We start from the raw sequence: 18,724 nt of genomic DNA on the forward strand, positions 1-18,724 counted from the left end.
GATGACGATGATAGAGAAGGAGGAGGAGGAGGAGAAACGCGAGGGGGAACGTCCAGACTAGGAAACCAAATTATTCCTAACGCAACTGGCTATTATACGTGACAATATATTATATTATGACAATATATGACATATATTATTATATGTGACAATCACATATGTATAGGTGTGTGTGCCCAGGGATGTATGTGTATACACATGGACACACACACACACACACACACACCACACACACTCCTTTCTCCAGAGACAGAAACTTAAAGCACGCAAGGCCAATTCACAAACACAGGAACAAATTACATTATACCAGCCAGCGAAGGAAACGAAAGTCTGAAAAGAATAAAAGGAAGAGGAGCAGGCTCCAAATATATTTGTTTGTCACGTTGATCAAAACACAGATTCGCTCGTTTCTTAGAGAATAAAAGGCTCTCCAAGAACAATTCTAACTGTGAAGTGTTTCTAAGAATCTTGTTAAAAATAACCTAACATAGGCATGGAAACGAGACGAGACGTTCAGAGATCATTTTCTGAAAAGGAGGTTCTTGGCTCTTGGCTTGAATCTAACCCAGAGCACACACACAGTTGTTTGTTTCTATAACCAGAAGCTATTCACTGGGTCTCCTCGCGCAGGGGTTGGAGACGACGTCACAGTGCTTCTAGAAGAACGGCAGCTAGAACCTGCTGCATGCCTCCATTCGCCGCAGCTCCCATATCCTTGTAGGTGAGGTACTTCTGAGCCTGCTGCTCAGGAACCATCCTGCCCCTTGTCAGGAGGCTATTATGGTGATTTTGGCACTGAAGCGCTTCCCTCCACCACCTGTTCTGACAACGAACCAGCGTTCGCGTGACAGGAGGCTCGTTCTGCTAACCTGTGTCTCTGACTTTTCGCCTCGAAAGATGCTGATGCTGACAATGAGAACTCAGTTTATCAATAGCTGCTGTGTTCCAGGATCCATATGTACAGTATCTCACACAAGCCTCACAACACTTTTATGAGCAAGGGCCACTTAGAACAGGAAGAAGTTGAGGCACAGAAAGGGCCAGTAACTTGCCCAGGGTCACATAGCTTCAAGGTGGCAGGACCCGAAGTCAAACTGAGGTCTGTCAAATACCAAGTCCTATGCATTTGGTCATGATATTAAACTGCTCTACAGTACTCTGGTTCCTCCCAGGTTGGGATATTGCCTTGCTATTTCCAGAGCCTGAAGTCCTGGCCCTGACATACGAGAAATGAAGAACATGAATACCAGATTGAGGGGGATGTTTCTCTAATCTCAGCCTAGGGCTCCTTCTCTCTGAACATATTTAAATAGTAATTATGTTCATATTAAGGGCTCAAGTGATAGAAATTTATCGTGATGGGTGGATGGGACAATATTTTCCTCACACGGAATCACAGGCATTGAATCAGCTATGTAGCACGGAGCATCTATACAGCCTGGGGATAAAGTTCTTCCTTAGATACGTCTAAACTTCCTCCCGTCCACAGACTGCCGGAAGAATCCTAAACCAAAACAGAATGGCCCTTGACATTAACACTATTACCCCTGGCACATTTCTTCCCACTGGCCATCTTTCCAGAAAGTCTCCAGCTCCAACCAAATGAAATAAAATGACTGAGGTAGGTCTTGCTCCCTCCCGAGTGTAGCTGCACTGTGGGAGGATTTCTTGCGGTTCCGTAACTCACACAACCACAAAGGAGGGATCTGAGGGCGTTTCCTTAGACCTCCCGCCCCTTCCTCCGCCATGCTCATTCAAGTCAACGCTTCCAGTGACCAATGTTGACCACCACTTCTTTTTTTAATGTTTATTTATTTATTTAGGGAGAGAGAGAGAGCAAGCCAAGAAGGGGCAGAGAGAGAGAGAGAATCGCAAGCAGGCTCCATGTGGTCAGTGTGCAGAGCCCAATGTGGGGCTCAATGTCATGAACCATGCGATCATGACCTCAGCCAAAATCAAGAGTTGGGCGCTCAGCTGGCTGAGCCACCCAGGCACCCCTTGATCACCACTTCTAAGTGACTGGTGGTTGTCCCAATTTCTCCTATTTTATTCTACTTCTTGTCTACTTTAATCCCCTTATTAGGAACACCCTAGAAAGGCAGTCCATGCCATGTTGTGCTGAAATATGTACTCTTAAAACTTCAGTCTTTTGTCCCTACTTCTCTCCCTGCAACCTTGAAGAACAAGCCAGATCCCCTTTTCGTGTAACGGTCCTCAGATAAATTTAAAAAAAAAAAAAATGCTGATGACCATGATTTCCTTTAAGCTCTAAGCTCAGCCTCCCCTGTGCCTGACATTGTTGCTCCTAGGTCCTAAATTCTGCAAGGGAGATCATGGTGCTTACCCTTTTCTGGACACACTCCAGTCTGTCGACACTCAGTATAAGATGGAACTTTACCGCCTCTATGGGCCAGGGACCTGCATCCTGACACCGTGGACCAAACACACATTTCCAAGGAGTATGGGTTTCTGGTGGGTCTCTTAGAGTGTTCTGGAGGCAATTCCTTCCTGAACAGCTGCTCCGACTAAATCGGGAGGGCTGTGTCCCTGCCAAGTACATGCTGTAAGAGAACAAGCTCACAGAGCCTGCCTGGTGGAAAGGGCTTTTCAGCAAGGTTACTGCCGGCACCGTAACCACAGAAATTCCGGGCCCTGCTTCGCAGAAGTGACACCAGTTATCGTGTTCTACAGGGTTTTGGGTTTTTTTTTAAACTTGTCTCATCTTGGGAATGGATGTGAGTTAAGAGAAGCCACGTGGCGGGGTGTCTGGGCGGCTCAGTTCGGTTAAGCGTCCGACTCTTGATTTTGGCTCAGGTCATGGTCTCATGGTTTCATGAGTTCCAGCCCCACATCGGGCTCTGTGCACTGACAGCAGGGAGCCTGCTGGGGATTCTCTGGTTCCCTCTCTCTCTCTGCCCCTCCCCTGCTTGCACTCTCTCCGTCTCTCTCAAAATAAAGAAACAAAACAAAACAAAAACGAAAAACAAAGAGGAGTCGCGTGGTGAAGGGCACTGCAGTGGGCAGGTAAAAGCATACATTGTCCCCTGGCGCTGGTAAAAGGCCCCCCTTGCTGTCGCCTGTCAGTGGTAAGGAGAGTCTATGTTGCGAAGCCCAGAGAATCCGTTTCAGGCAGGGTTTCTCAACCTCAGCACTATGTTGCAATTTGGGTCAGACAATTCTTTGTTGCAATGGGGTCGGGGGCTGCCCTATGCATAGTTGGAAGCTTCGGCAGCATCTCTGGCCGAAATCCACTGATGTCAGGAGCCCCCGCCAGTTAGGAACACCAAACACGCTTTTGGACATCGCCACATGTCCCCTGGGTTACAAAATTGTCCCCATTTGAGAACTAATGGGTTATGCCCGCACTAGCTCAGTATTTAAGACATGGAACGAGCCCTAAACTTGAAGGCACTTCCCTGTTCTATTGGTGCTGAAAGAAACAATGACTCCTTGGTGATCGACACAGGCTCCCTGCTCTGGCCACCGAACCAAGGGATCTCAATACTGCAGTACTCCTGACCTCCTAAAACAGAAGCATTTCTGGTCCCCAACTGGACCCTTTATATCGAATCTCTACCAGTGGAGCCCAGGCTCAGGTACTAACAGCTCTCCAGTAGCTCTAGTGTGATCCAGGGTCAAGGGTCGGAACCCCACACCACCCTGCCTCCATTCGTGACCCCAGACCACTCTGGGCGTCTCTGGAGCTGGGTGCGGTTTCGAAGTCTGCCCTGCAGAGTGGCATGCTTGACCCCTCTTTATTGTGGGCGCCAGTCTCAGAGGGCTGGTACACGGAACCTCAACACCGTAGCACCAAGTCCAGCACCTGCAGAGCAAAAGAGGAACACCAAAGGCACAGACGACGTACGCAGCTTGTTCGGCATGGTTAGCACGTTTTAGATTGGGTCAGAGAAATGCCGACGGGTAATTTAAAAGCCAGAAGGCATATTCAAAATAACAGTCCCAAGGGGCGCCTGGGTGGCGCAGTCGGTTGAGCGTCCGACTTCAGCCAGGTCACGATCTCGCGGTCCGTGAGTTCAAGCCCCGCGTCAGGCTCTGGGCTGATGGCTCAGAGCCTGGAGCCTGTTTCTGATTCTGTGTCTCCCTCTCTCTCTGCCCCTCCCCCGTTCATGCTCTGTCTCTCCCTGTCCCAAAAATAAACGTTGGAAAAAAAAACTAAAAAAAAAAAAAAAAACACAAAATAACAGTCCCAACTGTTCAGCACGAGGCATAATGTACCCAGGAAACAGGTCTTGTCTCCTGTTGCTTAAACAATTATTTATAAACAGTGGGATTAATTTAATTTAATTCATCCCTGGTTTTTCTTCCAGTTGAGGGAGGGCGGCATTCCTTGCGTGGGAGCAGTGTTTAGAGAGCACAGAGATTTCTATTGACTCACTTCTTACGAAATGCTTATCAGGAAAGCTGAAAAAATAACTGGAGAAGTTTGTTTAACCAAGATATGAATGATGTTATATATACAATTATAATAACAGCAGTTACACCAGCTTCCGTTTATTGAGCACTTTCTGTGTAAGAGGAGCTGGGCTCAGCTCTGCACATACAGTCTCGTATTTAACCTTAACAAAAGCCCTAGGAGATGGGTTCTCATAGTATTCCCATTTTACAGATGAAGGAACAGAGACCCAGAAATGTCTGGTCACATGTTAACAGTAAGTGACAAGTCTCAGGACTAAAACCCAGGTGTGCCAACCCCCTGCACGACAGCCATTATGCGTTTGGTTTCATAACTCAAGTTCACCTCCCTCTAAGTCAGAGGTGGGAACTTTTCCTTGAAAAATGTCTCCGTGGAGGGAATAATGCTTAGGCCTCAGCACTTCGGCCCAAAAGAGGGCATCCTGGAGGGCAGCTTAAGCCACTTGATTACTAAACTTCAGGTTAAGGGGAGCTCTTCTGATGTTGTTATTCTGTTTTCCTGGTGTTCTCTCAACAAGAGCAATGTTTCCTGAGAGCTGCTTTAGGTTGTGATTGGGAAGGACGAGGGACAGGCCAGCTTCCTGGTTGTGTGAGCAGTGCAGCCAGACAGAAACCCAGGTCTTGGTTTAATGCTCTGTTTGCTGCCATATTGAAATTCTTAGTAAGTTTATCTTTGAACCTGTGAAGTCTGAGGGACAACGGAACATGCACCAGTGATATCTGGGGCACTGGCGAGCACAGGCTATAGGTGCATGTGTGTGTCCGCCATAGTTCCTTGCTGCCTCAAAACGTTAATGATACCCCATGAGCACAGGATTCTGGTCGACTCGCCATGCCTGAAGTATGCCTCAGAGCCAATACAAGGTGAACACATCATATATAGAAAGTGTTTTTCCTGTTTTCCATCGTCTCTTGGTCAGCAACTTCTACAATATGTTTACCAGGGAGTCTTACTGAATTCCCACAGATCACAGGTCCACTAGAATCCTATGCTCATGCTTCATATCAACACGTGTACGACTGACTAACTGGGAACACAGACAGCCCTGAAGGCCATGGTTTCCATCTGACCAGAACTTGGCAAATGCAGGAGGAAGGCAGTGCTGCTCGAAGAAGGAGGAGGAACCACCAAAAAACCCTCTACCGTCTTGTATTTGCCAACCACTTCTGCTGAAAATATCAACATAGAAAGAAAGGATGAGATATGGCCAACCACGGCTCTTTTCCCTTTTAGTCCTTCTTTACTCATCAGTTAGCTGAAGGTAGCGTGTTAGCGGAATGTGTGTACTCTCAAGAGGTGAGGTACAAACACTTGCATGAGTTTTGTGCACTGGCTGGTAAAAACAAAGTCCATAAGCACCCTTGAATTGTCAGATACATGGTTTGCATGGTTCGTGTCATTTTGGTGATTCCATACAAGTGAAATGGTCTCATGTTTGCATTTAAAACTGGCTTTGGGAACTATAAATGGTAAATCTTTGCTAACAATTTAAAATTAAATTTTACTTTCCTACTAGAGGACAGGTAAATAGCAAAGAAAATATGCCATGACGAGTTAAGAGAGAAACTGCAGATTAAAAAAAAAAAAAAAAAGGCTTTACATATTAATACTTGCAGTGGAAGCCTTTATCTGCCTTTGACCAAGGGACCCTGAAAATTATGCCGCTAGCCCTGGTGGAGGCTGCAGGATACGAGGCAAGGTCATCCTCAAACCATCTTTGATTCACCCAGATTCAGTCTGCACTGGCTCGAAACAATGAGCTAACTGTTGAATCCAATTGTAACCTCCGGAGTTCAAGGTAAAGGCCACAAAATGGCTGTTAAATGTCAAACAGCTTTCCAACATTAGCCGAAACCTCTCAGGATCCAAAGTAAGAGCACACCTAAATTATTGGCTCATCCATGGGTAATCTAGACCGCGGTGTGAAAACCTCTGTTTAAAAGGGGAATTCTGATGTGTTGAGATTGAAAGTTGGGAAGCAGCAGCACAGTGAAAAAAAACAAGGACTCCGGTTATGGGACTCATGAATATTTTTTTTTAAGGGGTGAAAACTTATTTGAGTATACCTATTCCAGGTGGTTAACGGGATTTGATAAGAGCGTCCATCCAGTCAACCAATAAGGGTATTAACTGAGCAAAGGGCTATACCCTCGGGGAACTTTCAGAAATAAAATAGACATGTTACCTGCCCTTATGTACTGACAGTCCGGCCGGGGGCACAGGTAGTAGATAATTAAACAGCAACTAAATACAAGGATAACTTCTGACCATTGTTATTTACCAAGGAAACAACAAAAAGTAATAGCCCGGAAAAAAATGCTTTTCTCCTACTGGTTTTTAGTTTTCTTTGCCTCTTTCTCACTTTTTTCTCTCTATCTTCATATTTTCCTCCCCTATTGATTCCCTATTTAAACCTGAACATGTTGTGCGTGGAAACGTCAAAGACTTATATGGCGCATCCGTCAGAACTGCCTTATTTATTATTGAGCTTTGGTTGATAACACTTCGTAAGTCCGAAGGAAAGCATACGCTGCCTTATTCCGGACAGAAGGCCTCACAGAGCTGTAGAGCTGTTTTCTCCAGTAGAACTTTCTACAATAATGAAAGTATTCTATTTATAACATACGGCTCCTGAGTGTTTGGAATGTTAGTGGTTACCCTATAGGACAACACAGCCCTAGAGATGCCCCAAGTCAACAAAAAACCCCTGTTTATCAGGCAGATTGACGGTGGGTAACGGAGGACAGCAGCCAAGAGCCAAGTCAGACAAACAAGAAGTTCTCTGGGAAGTGCTGGCCGAAATTCTCAGCCTTCTGAGGAGCCAGGTGAGTGGCCCAGCTTTGGGCAAGGTCTGAACCTGGAGAACCAGGGAGTCATTTCAGCCTGGCCTGGGAGCAGAGAAATCCATCCCCAAAGCTAAATTCTGCATGCCGTCTCTGCATTGCTAAGCATGCAGTCTTAGCTGTTTACCTAACTTATAAATAGTCTGTTCTCATCACATCATTATCTCTCCCCTGAGGACAGAGCTTTGCAGTTAGCAAAGCAATTTCACCTCCATTACCTCGTTTGATTTTCACAATGAGGTAGTGAGACAGGCAGGCCAGGGATTATTTACCCAAGAAGCCAACAATGGAATCCTCAGTGGATTTCATGTAGAGAAAAATTTCTGTTCTAAGGTTACACTCAATGCCACAAATCCTTACTCTGCCTTGGACCATCGAGGGCTACTCTCCATAAAGACAGTCAAACAGAAGAGAAGCGAGCCTGGGGAAATGGACAGAAACATTCCTTTACCCCTTGTCAAGCCTCACAACGTGCCAGGCCCTTTACTAGGCTCTCCTCAGAGAGGAGACTCCTCAGGCAGCAGTGAACAGCACTGGCAAGATCCTTGACATTCATCCAATGGAAAGAGAACTCCAGAATCGAACCCCCAGTGAACTCCAAATCACATCAGTAGGGCTGGTTCCCATCTCCTGTCACGGTACGTGGTCACAATCTATAGGATCACACTTTGCCTCCCAAGTGGCCAGAGTCACTTGGCTTGAAAATGGCTGAGCTGAAGCCGCTTCGAAAGGAATTTCACTAGTTAACATCACATGAAACTATGACTCTGAAAGGACCGAAGAATTATATGGTATGTGTCATAACCCTGAAGCACAACCAAAGTCAGCATACACTGGGCCATTCCAATCCATGAGGATCAGAGACTGTGGTTCTCAAAGTTTAACACAGGTAAGAATCACCTTGGCAAAAATGTCATTTTCTCTAACGTGCCCCAATTCAGTGAATGGGGCCCAGGAATGTATGTTTTGACTCCGTTTCCAGGGAATTCTAATGCAAAGCATACAGAAGGAGTCATTTCAGCAAAACGATGTAGCCTTGTTTTCTCTTGCTCACGGCGGAACTAGGGCCCGCAGGTAGACGTCACAGGGATGAAGATTTCAACTCAATGGAAGGAGACCTTTTAGATTCTAGAGCTAACCATTGAGCAGGCCCTTCAAGTAGCAATCCTCCCACTGCAGGAATTCAAGCAGAGATCGGGAGACCCTCATCAGTGACGACGAGGAAACTGTTGGTTAGGTAGCAATCCCTCCAGCTCCCAGTAAACCTTGCGCACAATCCCGGTGATGTCCACTGTGCTGTGATTATTTGCTCGTGTGTCTCTTTCTTCAGTGAGGCTGTGAGCTCTGTGAGATACCGGGTCTCATTTTTCTTTCTCTACCAACCCCCTACACAGTGCATGGCAAGTCGATGCCCCGTGCACAGTTACTGTGCATCAAACCTAATAACCTACTCAGAACCTAATAAATCACCTTTCAGAGTCTGCAAAACTAGGCTTCTGACGAGTTTCCTGTAGTTTCAAAAGACAAATCTGGATTTTTTTTTTTTCTTCTGCTCTCCGCAGTGAACCCTTCACAGTATCTTTGACTTCTCCTTTAGGAAAGTATTTAAGTTCCCTTCGATAAAGATCTTACATTTTTATTTTGCACTTTTTTTTTTTAAGTAACTTTAGTGACTGCTCCTGTGGATGGTGGTATTTTTACTGATCCACATTCTAACTGGTGATTTCTAGTATGTAGGAATCGCTGAATGTTGAGTTAGTTATACAGTATCTGGACATCCTTGTGAAATGTCTTCATTTTCAGTTTACTGTGGGATTTTCCCGCTAAATAACCATATTGTTTATAAATAGTCACAGCTTTGCTCTTTTTTCTAAGTTTTATACTTCTTATTTCTCCTTTCTGTCATTTGGATTTTGTATGCAATGTTGAACAGCACAGGTGATGAGGCAACCTGTCTTGTCCCTGACTTGAGTAGGAATGGAGTCAATGTCTTCTCACTGGGTGATTTCTTCCTTCTCTGCCATTATGTCTGATGGGAGTTTCGTAGAGTGGGCAAAGTGACTCTTGTATAAGACTAAGGCAGACTGGTGGATGGGGAGAACAACTATAGAGCCAAGTTAAAGAAGTGACAAGGAGAGAGAAGCTGGCCCCAAATCCACTAAGAATCAGTTCATACAAATGACGAACCTCTTAGAATCCATTGCTCATACGCTGGCATTATGCCTCCTCCTCCTCCTCCTTTTTTTTTTTTTTTAAAGTTTATTTATTTATTTGAGAGGCGGGGGGAAAGGGAAGAGAGAGGGAGATAGAGAATCCCAGGCAGGCTCCACACTGTCAGTGCAGAGCCCAACACAGGGCTTGATCCCATGAACTGTGAGATCATGACCTGAGCTGAAATCAAGAGTCAAATGTTTAACGGACTGAGCCACCCAGGTGCCCCTATGGCTCTTTCTAATATATGTGGGCATACAAGTTAAAACTGCCCCAAGAAACATATATATGACAATAATTCATGTTTGGAAACTATTTTTAAAAGGCTATGCAACCTACATGTCTAGACAAACTACTTCAGGAGCCAACCAATGGCATTTTCACTTCTATTTTGATCATGAGCCGGGTATTCCAAAGAAGATGCTTGTCTCACAGAACACCAAACACAACGGCAGACATCTCTGCTACATGGTACATTATTTCATTCAACTTGAGTGGGCAAAGTCCACTAAGACTGTCTTGCAAAAGCTTGTTTTATTTCTTTGGTTGCCCATGTGTTTGTTCAATAACAAAAGGTAATGCAAGTCAAAGGACTACGTGGCTAGACCTACTATTCCAAACCACTGAGGCAGACCGGCCTGTTTTTAATTCAACCTGGAAAAGAAGAATTCCATTTTCTCAAAAAGACTTTAAGAGAAAAAGGCCCCACGGCTTCAGAGTGTTGTCATGACCTGGCTCTCCCCAGTGTGATTCTTCGGTCGCAGACTAACTCCTCTATACCTTATAGATTCTCAGGAAAGGCAAGATAATTTTCAATTTTGAGTGTTTTAATATTTCATTAGCCTGAAGACAATCATGAAGACTTTGTGTGATCTTGGGCCAGTTAGATACTCTCTTTAAACCTTGGATTTTTCTCATTGTTAAAATCACGATAATTACAATAGCAGCCTACTTGGTTGTTGTAAAAAATTAAATGCAGTAATGCATTCAAAGTTCTTAAATTCAGTAACTGGCACTTTTTTTTTGAGTTATGCTCGGCATCATAATCATTATTAATAACACAGAATGACATGAATTTGTCAATGGATGCTTTGCATGAGGAAATGGAGTTGCACTTATCAAATTCCAATTTTTATTTTATTTCATTTTTAACTAATCTCCTACTCAACATGGGACTCGAAACTCAATGACCCTAAGATCAAGAGTCATGTGCTCTTTAGACTGAGCCAGCCAGGCACCCCTGAAATTCCAAATTTTAAACATGCAGCAGGAGGTTCAGGCATAATCTACATTTCTGTGGTTTACATTTTGTCACTATGATTAGATTTTGCATTTATTTAAAAAAAAAATTTTAATATTTATTTATTTTTGAGACAGAGAGAGACACAGCATGAATGGGGGGAGGGTCAGAGAGAGAGGGAGACACAGAATCTGAAGCAGACTCCAGGTTCGGAGCTGTCAGCACAGAGACCGACGCGGGGCTCGAACTCACGGACCGCGAGATCATGACCTGAGCCGAAGTCGGACGCTCAACCTACTGAGCCACCCAGGCGCCCCAATTTTGCATTTATTTTAGATCGAACTCCATATTTTCTATACCAGCTGATGGGTTTTTCTTTCTTAAAGCTTCCCATCTGTCGCTTATATGTTAGTTCTCCTTGAGAGCCACAGAAAGTGTCCAGGTTTAGTAACATGGTAGGTGACAGTGGTACTTTTGGAGATAGAGGAGACTCAGGAAGTCTGGGGTGGGCAGGTGGGCAGGTATATAGGAGAGTTCTGTTTAAGGGACATTAAATGTGAGATTCCCGAGAGGCACCTATGTGAGGCTGTCAAGGAAGTAAATTGGATTTTGTGGTCTGGAGCTCAGAGGACAGCTGTGATCTAGAGCTACTAATTAAAAAGAGATTAATGGCACAAAAATGGTATTTAAAGCTATGGATGCTCAAATCACATTTAAAGCGAGAATGTCATTTGAGAAGACAATGAAGAACCGAGCCCTGAAGAACTCTAACATTTAGAGGCCAGATAGAGAAGGAAGAACCTATAAAAGATACTAAGAAAGAGTTGCTGGTGAGTCAGGAGGCAAACCAGGGAAGTATACTGTCCGGGAAAATGAATGTCAAAAATATTTCAAGAAGGAAGACAGGTTAACTGCAAGAGGCCAAATAAATAGCGCTTTTGAACTTTGGAACTTTTATATGACAAAAGTCAACCCAAGTTCAAAAGCAAGCGGAAGAGAAGGGAAAGTTTGAAAATTATGTAACAAGGATTAACATTTAGATGATAATAAAGAACACTCAGAAATTCATAAGAAAAATACAACAAAGTTGTCACACAAAGCACGATGTATGTGAAAATGCAGTTCACATAAGGATAAATATTTGTCAACAACTTTGAAATTAGTCAGCAATTAACTTAGAAGAGGTTCAACCTATCAAACCACCTGGAAAATGCAAATTCAGTGAAAGAACATTGCTGTAATCAGCAAAACAGGAAAAGACGAGTAATGTACAGTGTTGGTGAAGGGAAGGAGTAGAGGCTACTCTCGTACGCTGCTGATGAGACTACAAATCTCTACGGCGTTCTAGAAGGTCAACCTTAAAGTAAACCTAACATTTGTAAATGCCCATATACATCAATAGAGCAATTTTATTTTGGGTAGCTATCTAAAAGGAATACATATGCACAAAGAAATGTGTTCAAGGGCATTAAAAACAGTACCATTAGATACAGCAAAAGAATGGAAACACCGACATATCCAATAATGGGAAATAAATCAATTTTAGTGTGTATTTTTAGTACAGAAGCCTATGGAACAGTTAAAAAGAATGATTTAGATCTAAATGTTCTGAGATGCAAGGATCTCTAAAATACATTCTTAAGGGATAGAAAGCAAGGTGCAAAAAAGTACATATAAAACGACCCCATTTATGTAAAATACAAGTGATAAGAAAGTGCTACAGTTTCATACTTTTGCATGTGGCTGTTCAATTTTCCCGACGCCATTTGTTGAAGAGACGGTCTTTTCCCCACTGTATATTCATTCCTCCTTTGTTGAAGATAAACCCAAAATGGAGTAAAGACCTAAACGTGACGCTTGAAACCATAAAAATCCTTGAAGAGAGCACAGGCAGTAATTTTCTCTGACACTGGCCATAGCAACATTTTTCCAGATATGTCTCCTGAGGCAAGGGAAATAAAAGCAAAAATACACTATTGGGACTAAATCCAAATAAAAAGTTACTGCCCAGTGAAAGAAACCACCAAAAAACCTAAAAGGCAACCTACTGAATGGGAGAAGATATTGGCAACTGACTTATCCAATAAAGGGTGAGTATACAAAATCCATAAAGCACTGATACAACGCAACACCCAAAAGAAAAACGATCCAATTAAAAAATTGGCAGAAGACACGAACAGACATCTCTGCAAAGAAGACCTTCACATGACCAACAGACACATGAAACGATGTTCATCATCACTTACAATCAGGGAAATGCAGGTCAAAACTACAATGAGCTATCACACCTGTCAGAATGGCTAAAATAAAAAAAAAAAAAACACAAGAGACAGCAAGTGTTGGTGAGGATGTGAAGAAAAAGGAACCCTTGTGTGCACTGTTGGTGGGAATGCAAACTGGTGCGGCCACTTTGGAAAATAGTATGGAGGTTGCTCAAAAAATTAAAAACAGAACTCCCCCCTCCCCGATGATCCAGTAATTGCACTACGGGGTATTTACCCCCAAAATACAAAAACACTAATTCAAAGGGATCCATGCACCCTTGTATTTACTGAAACATCATTTACAATAGCCAAACTATGGAAGCAGTCCAAGTATCCATCAATAGATGAATGGATAAAGAATAAGTGGGTACGTATACTGGAATATTATTCAGCCATAAAAAAGAATGAAATCTTGCCATTTGCAATGACACGGCTGGAACTAGAGAGTACAATGCTACGCGAAATCAGTCAGAGAAAGACAAATACCCTAAGATCTCCCTTCTATGTGGACTTTAAGAAACAGGGCAAATGAGCAAAGGGAAAAACAAAGAGAGAGACAAACCAAGAAACGGACTGCTAACTATGGAGAACAAGCTGATGGTTACCAGAGGGGAGGGTGGCGGGTGGGGATGTGGATAGGGGATGGAGATTAGGGAGTGCACTTATCATGATGAAAAAGAATAAAATAAAAAAGTAAAGTAAGATAAAATAGAATACAATAAAGGGAGAGGAATCTATGAATTTCTATGTTTTACGCAGGTTTGTAAACGCATTTATTTTATTTTATTTTTTTTTTAAACTTTTATTTATTTTTGGGACAGAGAGAGACAGAGCATGAATGGGGGAGGGGCAGAGAGAGAGGGAGACACAGAATCGGAAACAGGCTCCAGGCTCTGAGCCATCAGCCCAGAGCCCGACGCGGGGCTCGAACTCACGGACCGCGAGATCGTGACCTGGCTGAAGTCGGACGCTTAACCGACTGCGCCACCCAGGCGCCCCTGTAAATGCATTTAAAAAATCATTGGATTCATTTCAATGGTCTTTGAGGTGAAGGATAAAACCAGGACAAAAGCCAATTGTACTTTTGATTATTTAGGTTTTATACTTCTTGAGTCCATCGGAATTTGTTGGTGTCCTGCTTATAGGATTTTTAAGAAAAACATAAATTTTTTCCTAAGGCGTATTGATACAATCGATCTAGAGAATTCACTGCACGATGTATGAATTTATTCATCAAGAGTTTAAGTTCCTAGTGTATGTCGGGCAGCATATTGGGTATTTGGTACGGACCAGTGAACAAAACAGGCAATATTCCTGTCCTTAGCAAGCTGGGGGCTCAAAGCAAGCTGGGGAGCCCTGCAATGGGCTCCAACAGTCATCTCTGCATAGGCTTCCCCGCTCTTAGAAGATTCCTCACCCCCACAGAGGAGTATCTCAGACCAATTTCCTGCAGTTTTCATTACCTCATTAAGAAATCACAAAAAATAAAGTATGGAGAGCACATCCACCAGCCACCTCTAAACTGTCATCTCTGTTTTACAACCACACGGCAGGTTTCCAAATGCGGCAGGGACGAAACACCGTTATCAGTCAGGTGGGTTTCTTGGGCTGTCCTGGAAAAGCCCCCCCCCCCCCCCAGTCATAAACAACTGACTCCACAAATGCACTGCTAGAACATACAAGTGTAAGTCGTTGGGTGCCTGTACTGAGGCAGCTGCTGACTTAAATAGCTTTTAGGCGCCCCTCACAGAAGTTCCTATATGCACACTTTACTACATGGTTGGATTCTTCCCATGACACTCGCTCAAGGCATAATAATCAGGGAAGAAGGTGAGCCTACAGGCGCAGCCTTTGAGGCTCTTGGAGCAGCTGGCATCACCATGCTAGGTTTTCACTACAAGTCAGACCACACTCGTAGCAGGAAATTGAATTCAGGCTTCTGAGCAGTCTTAGAGGCGAAGTGCTTATATTTCACTTGCAACCCCTTCCTTTCTTACACATGCAAATGAAAGTTCCTCAGTTTTGCGTTGCCAGGACAGCTGAATACTGTCATCAGAAAAAATTAAATGCTTGTGTCAAAGAAGGAGCTGCTTTTTTAGAAATTCCTATGCATCTTGGGGCAAAGGAAAACAAATGCCGTTGACAATTCATCTTTGCCATAGGATGAATGTACTTTTACATATGGTTTTTCATGGCTGAGAAAAACTCTAGCCCGGGGGAGCCAGAAAATTTTCAGGGTTTAGAAGCATCATGACTAGTCACTGAACATTCAACTCCACAGTGACCCCCATCTCCATCAACCTACGCGACCTTGGGTAAACCACTTGATCTTCTCATGCTATTTCACATGCCATTTCCTTCCTCATGCTGTTCTATCTGCTAGAATGACTTCCTTGATTTCTCCTCCAAATCTCCAATTATTAAAAAATGCTGGCCTCTGAAGCTTTTCCTGATTTTCTTAAGTCAAATCAGCTTCTTTCCTCCTCAAACCCCCCTTCTAGATTATCTCCACCTCCATTACATCAGTTATCACATGGTGTTATTGTTGCATATTTATCCTTCTATTTATTTTGTTTATCACGTTATTTTGTGGCCATCTCAGGATATCAAGCAATATGTTACTACTACTGCTCCTACTGACATTAATAATATTGTTAGTAATATGAGTGCTTACTATGTGTCAGTCCCCATATGGATACATTATTTCTAATTGTCACAATGGCCCTACGAAGTGGATATTATTATTATTACTATGTTTTTTATAGTGGAGTAAAATAAAACCAAGGGAGATTATACAAATGATTAGTAGTGGCATTGAGTCAAAATAAAGTCTGTTTTACTTTAAATCCCATGCTTCTAACCACGCCTGTAAAACACTACCTAATAAATAACAGTAGATAATATTTACTAACTGCTCACTAGGTATCAGGCTCTATACTATGTGCTCCACACACATCAGCTAATTTGATCTTCATAAAAACCCCGTGATGTAGATATTGTGAATATGATCTCATTTTTTTTTTTTTAATGAAACGAAATTTCACAATGTTTAAATGACTTGCCCAAGGTCAGAGAACAGTGGAGAGTGAATCTGGATACAGGCCAGTCTCTCCCAGAGCCTGAGTCCTTACCCACTATTCTACTTCATGACCAGATGGTAGAATTTTCTTTAATCCTTATAAACATTGCCCAGGTTTTCAAGAATAATCCTTCTGGAAACAAAAAAACTGGAGAGGTAGCCCTTCCGAGTCACGCAAGCCAACAAAATCTATCGAGCCCCTGACACTCACCTTAGCACATGTGTGGATCCATTAATGGTTGTGGTTGAACAGGGCACAGCCTGGCCCAGAATGGAGGGTCTTCGGTAGCGCTCATCATCACAGCAGAGGATGATGAGGAAGGCACGTCTAAAAGACTTATTCAAGAAGGCGTAGAGAAAGGGGTTCAACCCAGAATTGATGTAGCCGAGCCAGAGGAAAGCGGTCCACACCTGCCCGGGAACAGTGTAGTCTATGAATGGATCCACAATATTGGTGACAAAGAAAGGAGCCCAGCAGAGGCAGAAACAACCCATGATGATGCACAGGGTCTTGGCAGCTTTGGTCTCTGTCCTCATGCGATGAGTGCTGTGCTGGTCGGCCGGCTGGGGCCTGCCCTCTGAGGGGGCCCCTGCCCGTTGTAACATCTGGATCTGGTGGGCATGTTCCTTCGCTGTGACATAGATGCGATAATAGGCCAGCACCATGAGGAGAAACGGGATGTAGAAGGCCACCACAGAGCAGGTGATGGCATAGGGCTTGTTGACCATGAAGATACAATACGTAGAGTTAGAATTCTGGTTGAACTTCCTTTTTTCTATCTGAGAGTTGGAGAGAGAGAATAATGAGGGAAGAAGGGAGAAAAGGGAAGAAAAAAAGTGAAGAGAAAGAAGCAGGAGGGGAAAGAGGAAAATTTTAAGAAAAGAAAAAAAGATGGAAAAGAAGAGAAAACGAGAAATTGGAAGGGAGAGAGAAAAGGAGGGGAACAGAGAAGGGCAGAGAAGGAAGAGGAAAATACAAGAGGAAAAGGAGGAGGGAAAAAGAGAACGTTTATCAGCAAAATTCTCTTTTTCTTATTAGCCTATAGCACCTAGAATCACAATGGTAGAAGAGAAACATGATTGCATCCCAGGGCGCAGAGGCATTGTCTGAGCACCAGGGGCTGAAGGCTCCAGGAAAGAGTAGAAATGAGACAGAGACAAAATCATCCTTCATTCCCTTTACCCAACCGATAGCAGAGTTAGCCTCTCCCTTTCCCTTCTGCCTGCACACAAATATATCTGGTCGAAAAGGGCTTTGAACTCAGGCTCATCTTCCTCAGGGATGTCCTTACATCTCAGCATTTCTCATATAAAATTTAGAATTAGCTCATCAATCTCCATACAAATCTTTGAGGAATTTTGACTGGAGTCAGTGTAGAATGATTGAGGGAAATGGACTTCTTTCCCATGGTCAGCTTTTCAATTCACAAACACGGTAAGTCTTTCCATTACTTACATCTTTTGAAATTTATTTCAGTAATATTTTACAATGTTTGTGTGTAAATGTCTTGCATGCCTTTTGTCAGATTTATTCCTAAGTAGCTGTTATTCTATTGCAAATGGTACCACGTTAAAGTCCTTAATCTTAATGGTTTGTTGCAGGTACGTAGAATTCAGTGAAGACTTTTTTTGTATGGCTATGTATCTAGCAACTTTGTTAAATTCGTTATTAATATTTCTAGATTCTTATGAATTTTCTCCATAAGTACCCATGTGACCTGCAAATAATAAAAATTTCATTTCTTCCTTTCCAATCTTAACACCACTTTTCTTGCATTATTGACCTTGATAAGACCTCCAGTGTAATTTTCAATAGAACAGGTAATAGTGGACGCCATTTTACCCTCCCAGTTTTAGGAAGGGAGTTTCAATTTTTTACTATTAAGTATGATACTTGCTAGAAGTTTTTTATGGATGCTCTCTTCTATTTTCACTTTGATGACAATTTTTTTAAATCATGAACAGATACTGAATTTTGTCAATGAATTTCTGGCAATAAAGAGATGATCACGTGGGCTTTCCTTCTCTCTTGTATTAATATGGTGAATTACAGCGATTGTGTTACATTCCTGGAATAAACTTCACTTGTACTAGATGCAATGACAGACTGGACCTCTTTAAAAGGTTCAAAGGCTTTTCTCCCTACTATAAACTCTGTCTGCTGACAGCTCTGAGTTATCAGCCTTGTCTAGGAAGAGCCTTTGGCTGAAAAGAGCTGTATAATCCAATGACACTTCCTGCCTGAGGTCAGCCTGTATACAGTGTGAATATACACACGAACATATGGATAACAATTATATATAATACACACATATGCAATTTTATCTGTGTGCACATTTAGTGTCTTGTCTCATGGTATATTCTAAGGTTATAGTAGAACTCCCTATTGAATTGACATTTTCCTTATAACGAAATCTCTTTATCTCAGGTAAGATGACGTGCCTTAGATTTATTTCATCACAGCTATACCACCTTTCTTTTGATTAGTGTTTGGATATTATCGTTTTCCATTATTTTATATCAACCTTACTGTCACCTTACCTTTCATGGGCCTCTCTTACAGGCAGCATATATTATGTATTGATTGGTTGATGAAAATATTCGGACCAGAACTTGCAGGAACCTAACTCTGTATTCCTCCTAGGGGCAAAG

The 18,724-nt window shown here is 42.9% G+C and overlaps 1 protein-coding gene across 4 annotated transcripts in view; it reads right to left on the bottom strand.

Moving 5' to 3' along the window:
• HTR4 (5-hydroxytryptamine receptor 4) overlaps positions 1-18,724 on the bottom strand; it is a 159,395-nt gene that overhangs the window by 38,344 nt on the left and 102,327 nt on the right. For all 4 annotated transcript variants that reach the window (XM_040497086.1, XM_040497068.1, XM_040497078.1 and 1 more), the window contains one exon: positions 16,284-16,852. In XM_040497086.1, the coding sequence (XP_040353020.1) occupies positions 16,284-16,852 (569 nt within the window). The remainder of the gene's footprint in view (positions 1-16,283; positions 16,853-18,724) is intronic.

The sequence above is a fragment of the Herpailurus yagouaroundi genome, unplaced genomic scaffold (assembly GCF_014898765.1).
Source record: "Herpailurus yagouaroundi ecotype Mexico unplaced genomic scaffold, PumYag 29, whole genome shotgun sequence".
NCBI lineage: Eukaryota > Metazoa > Chordata > Mammalia > Carnivora > Felidae > Herpailurus > Herpailurus yagouaroundi.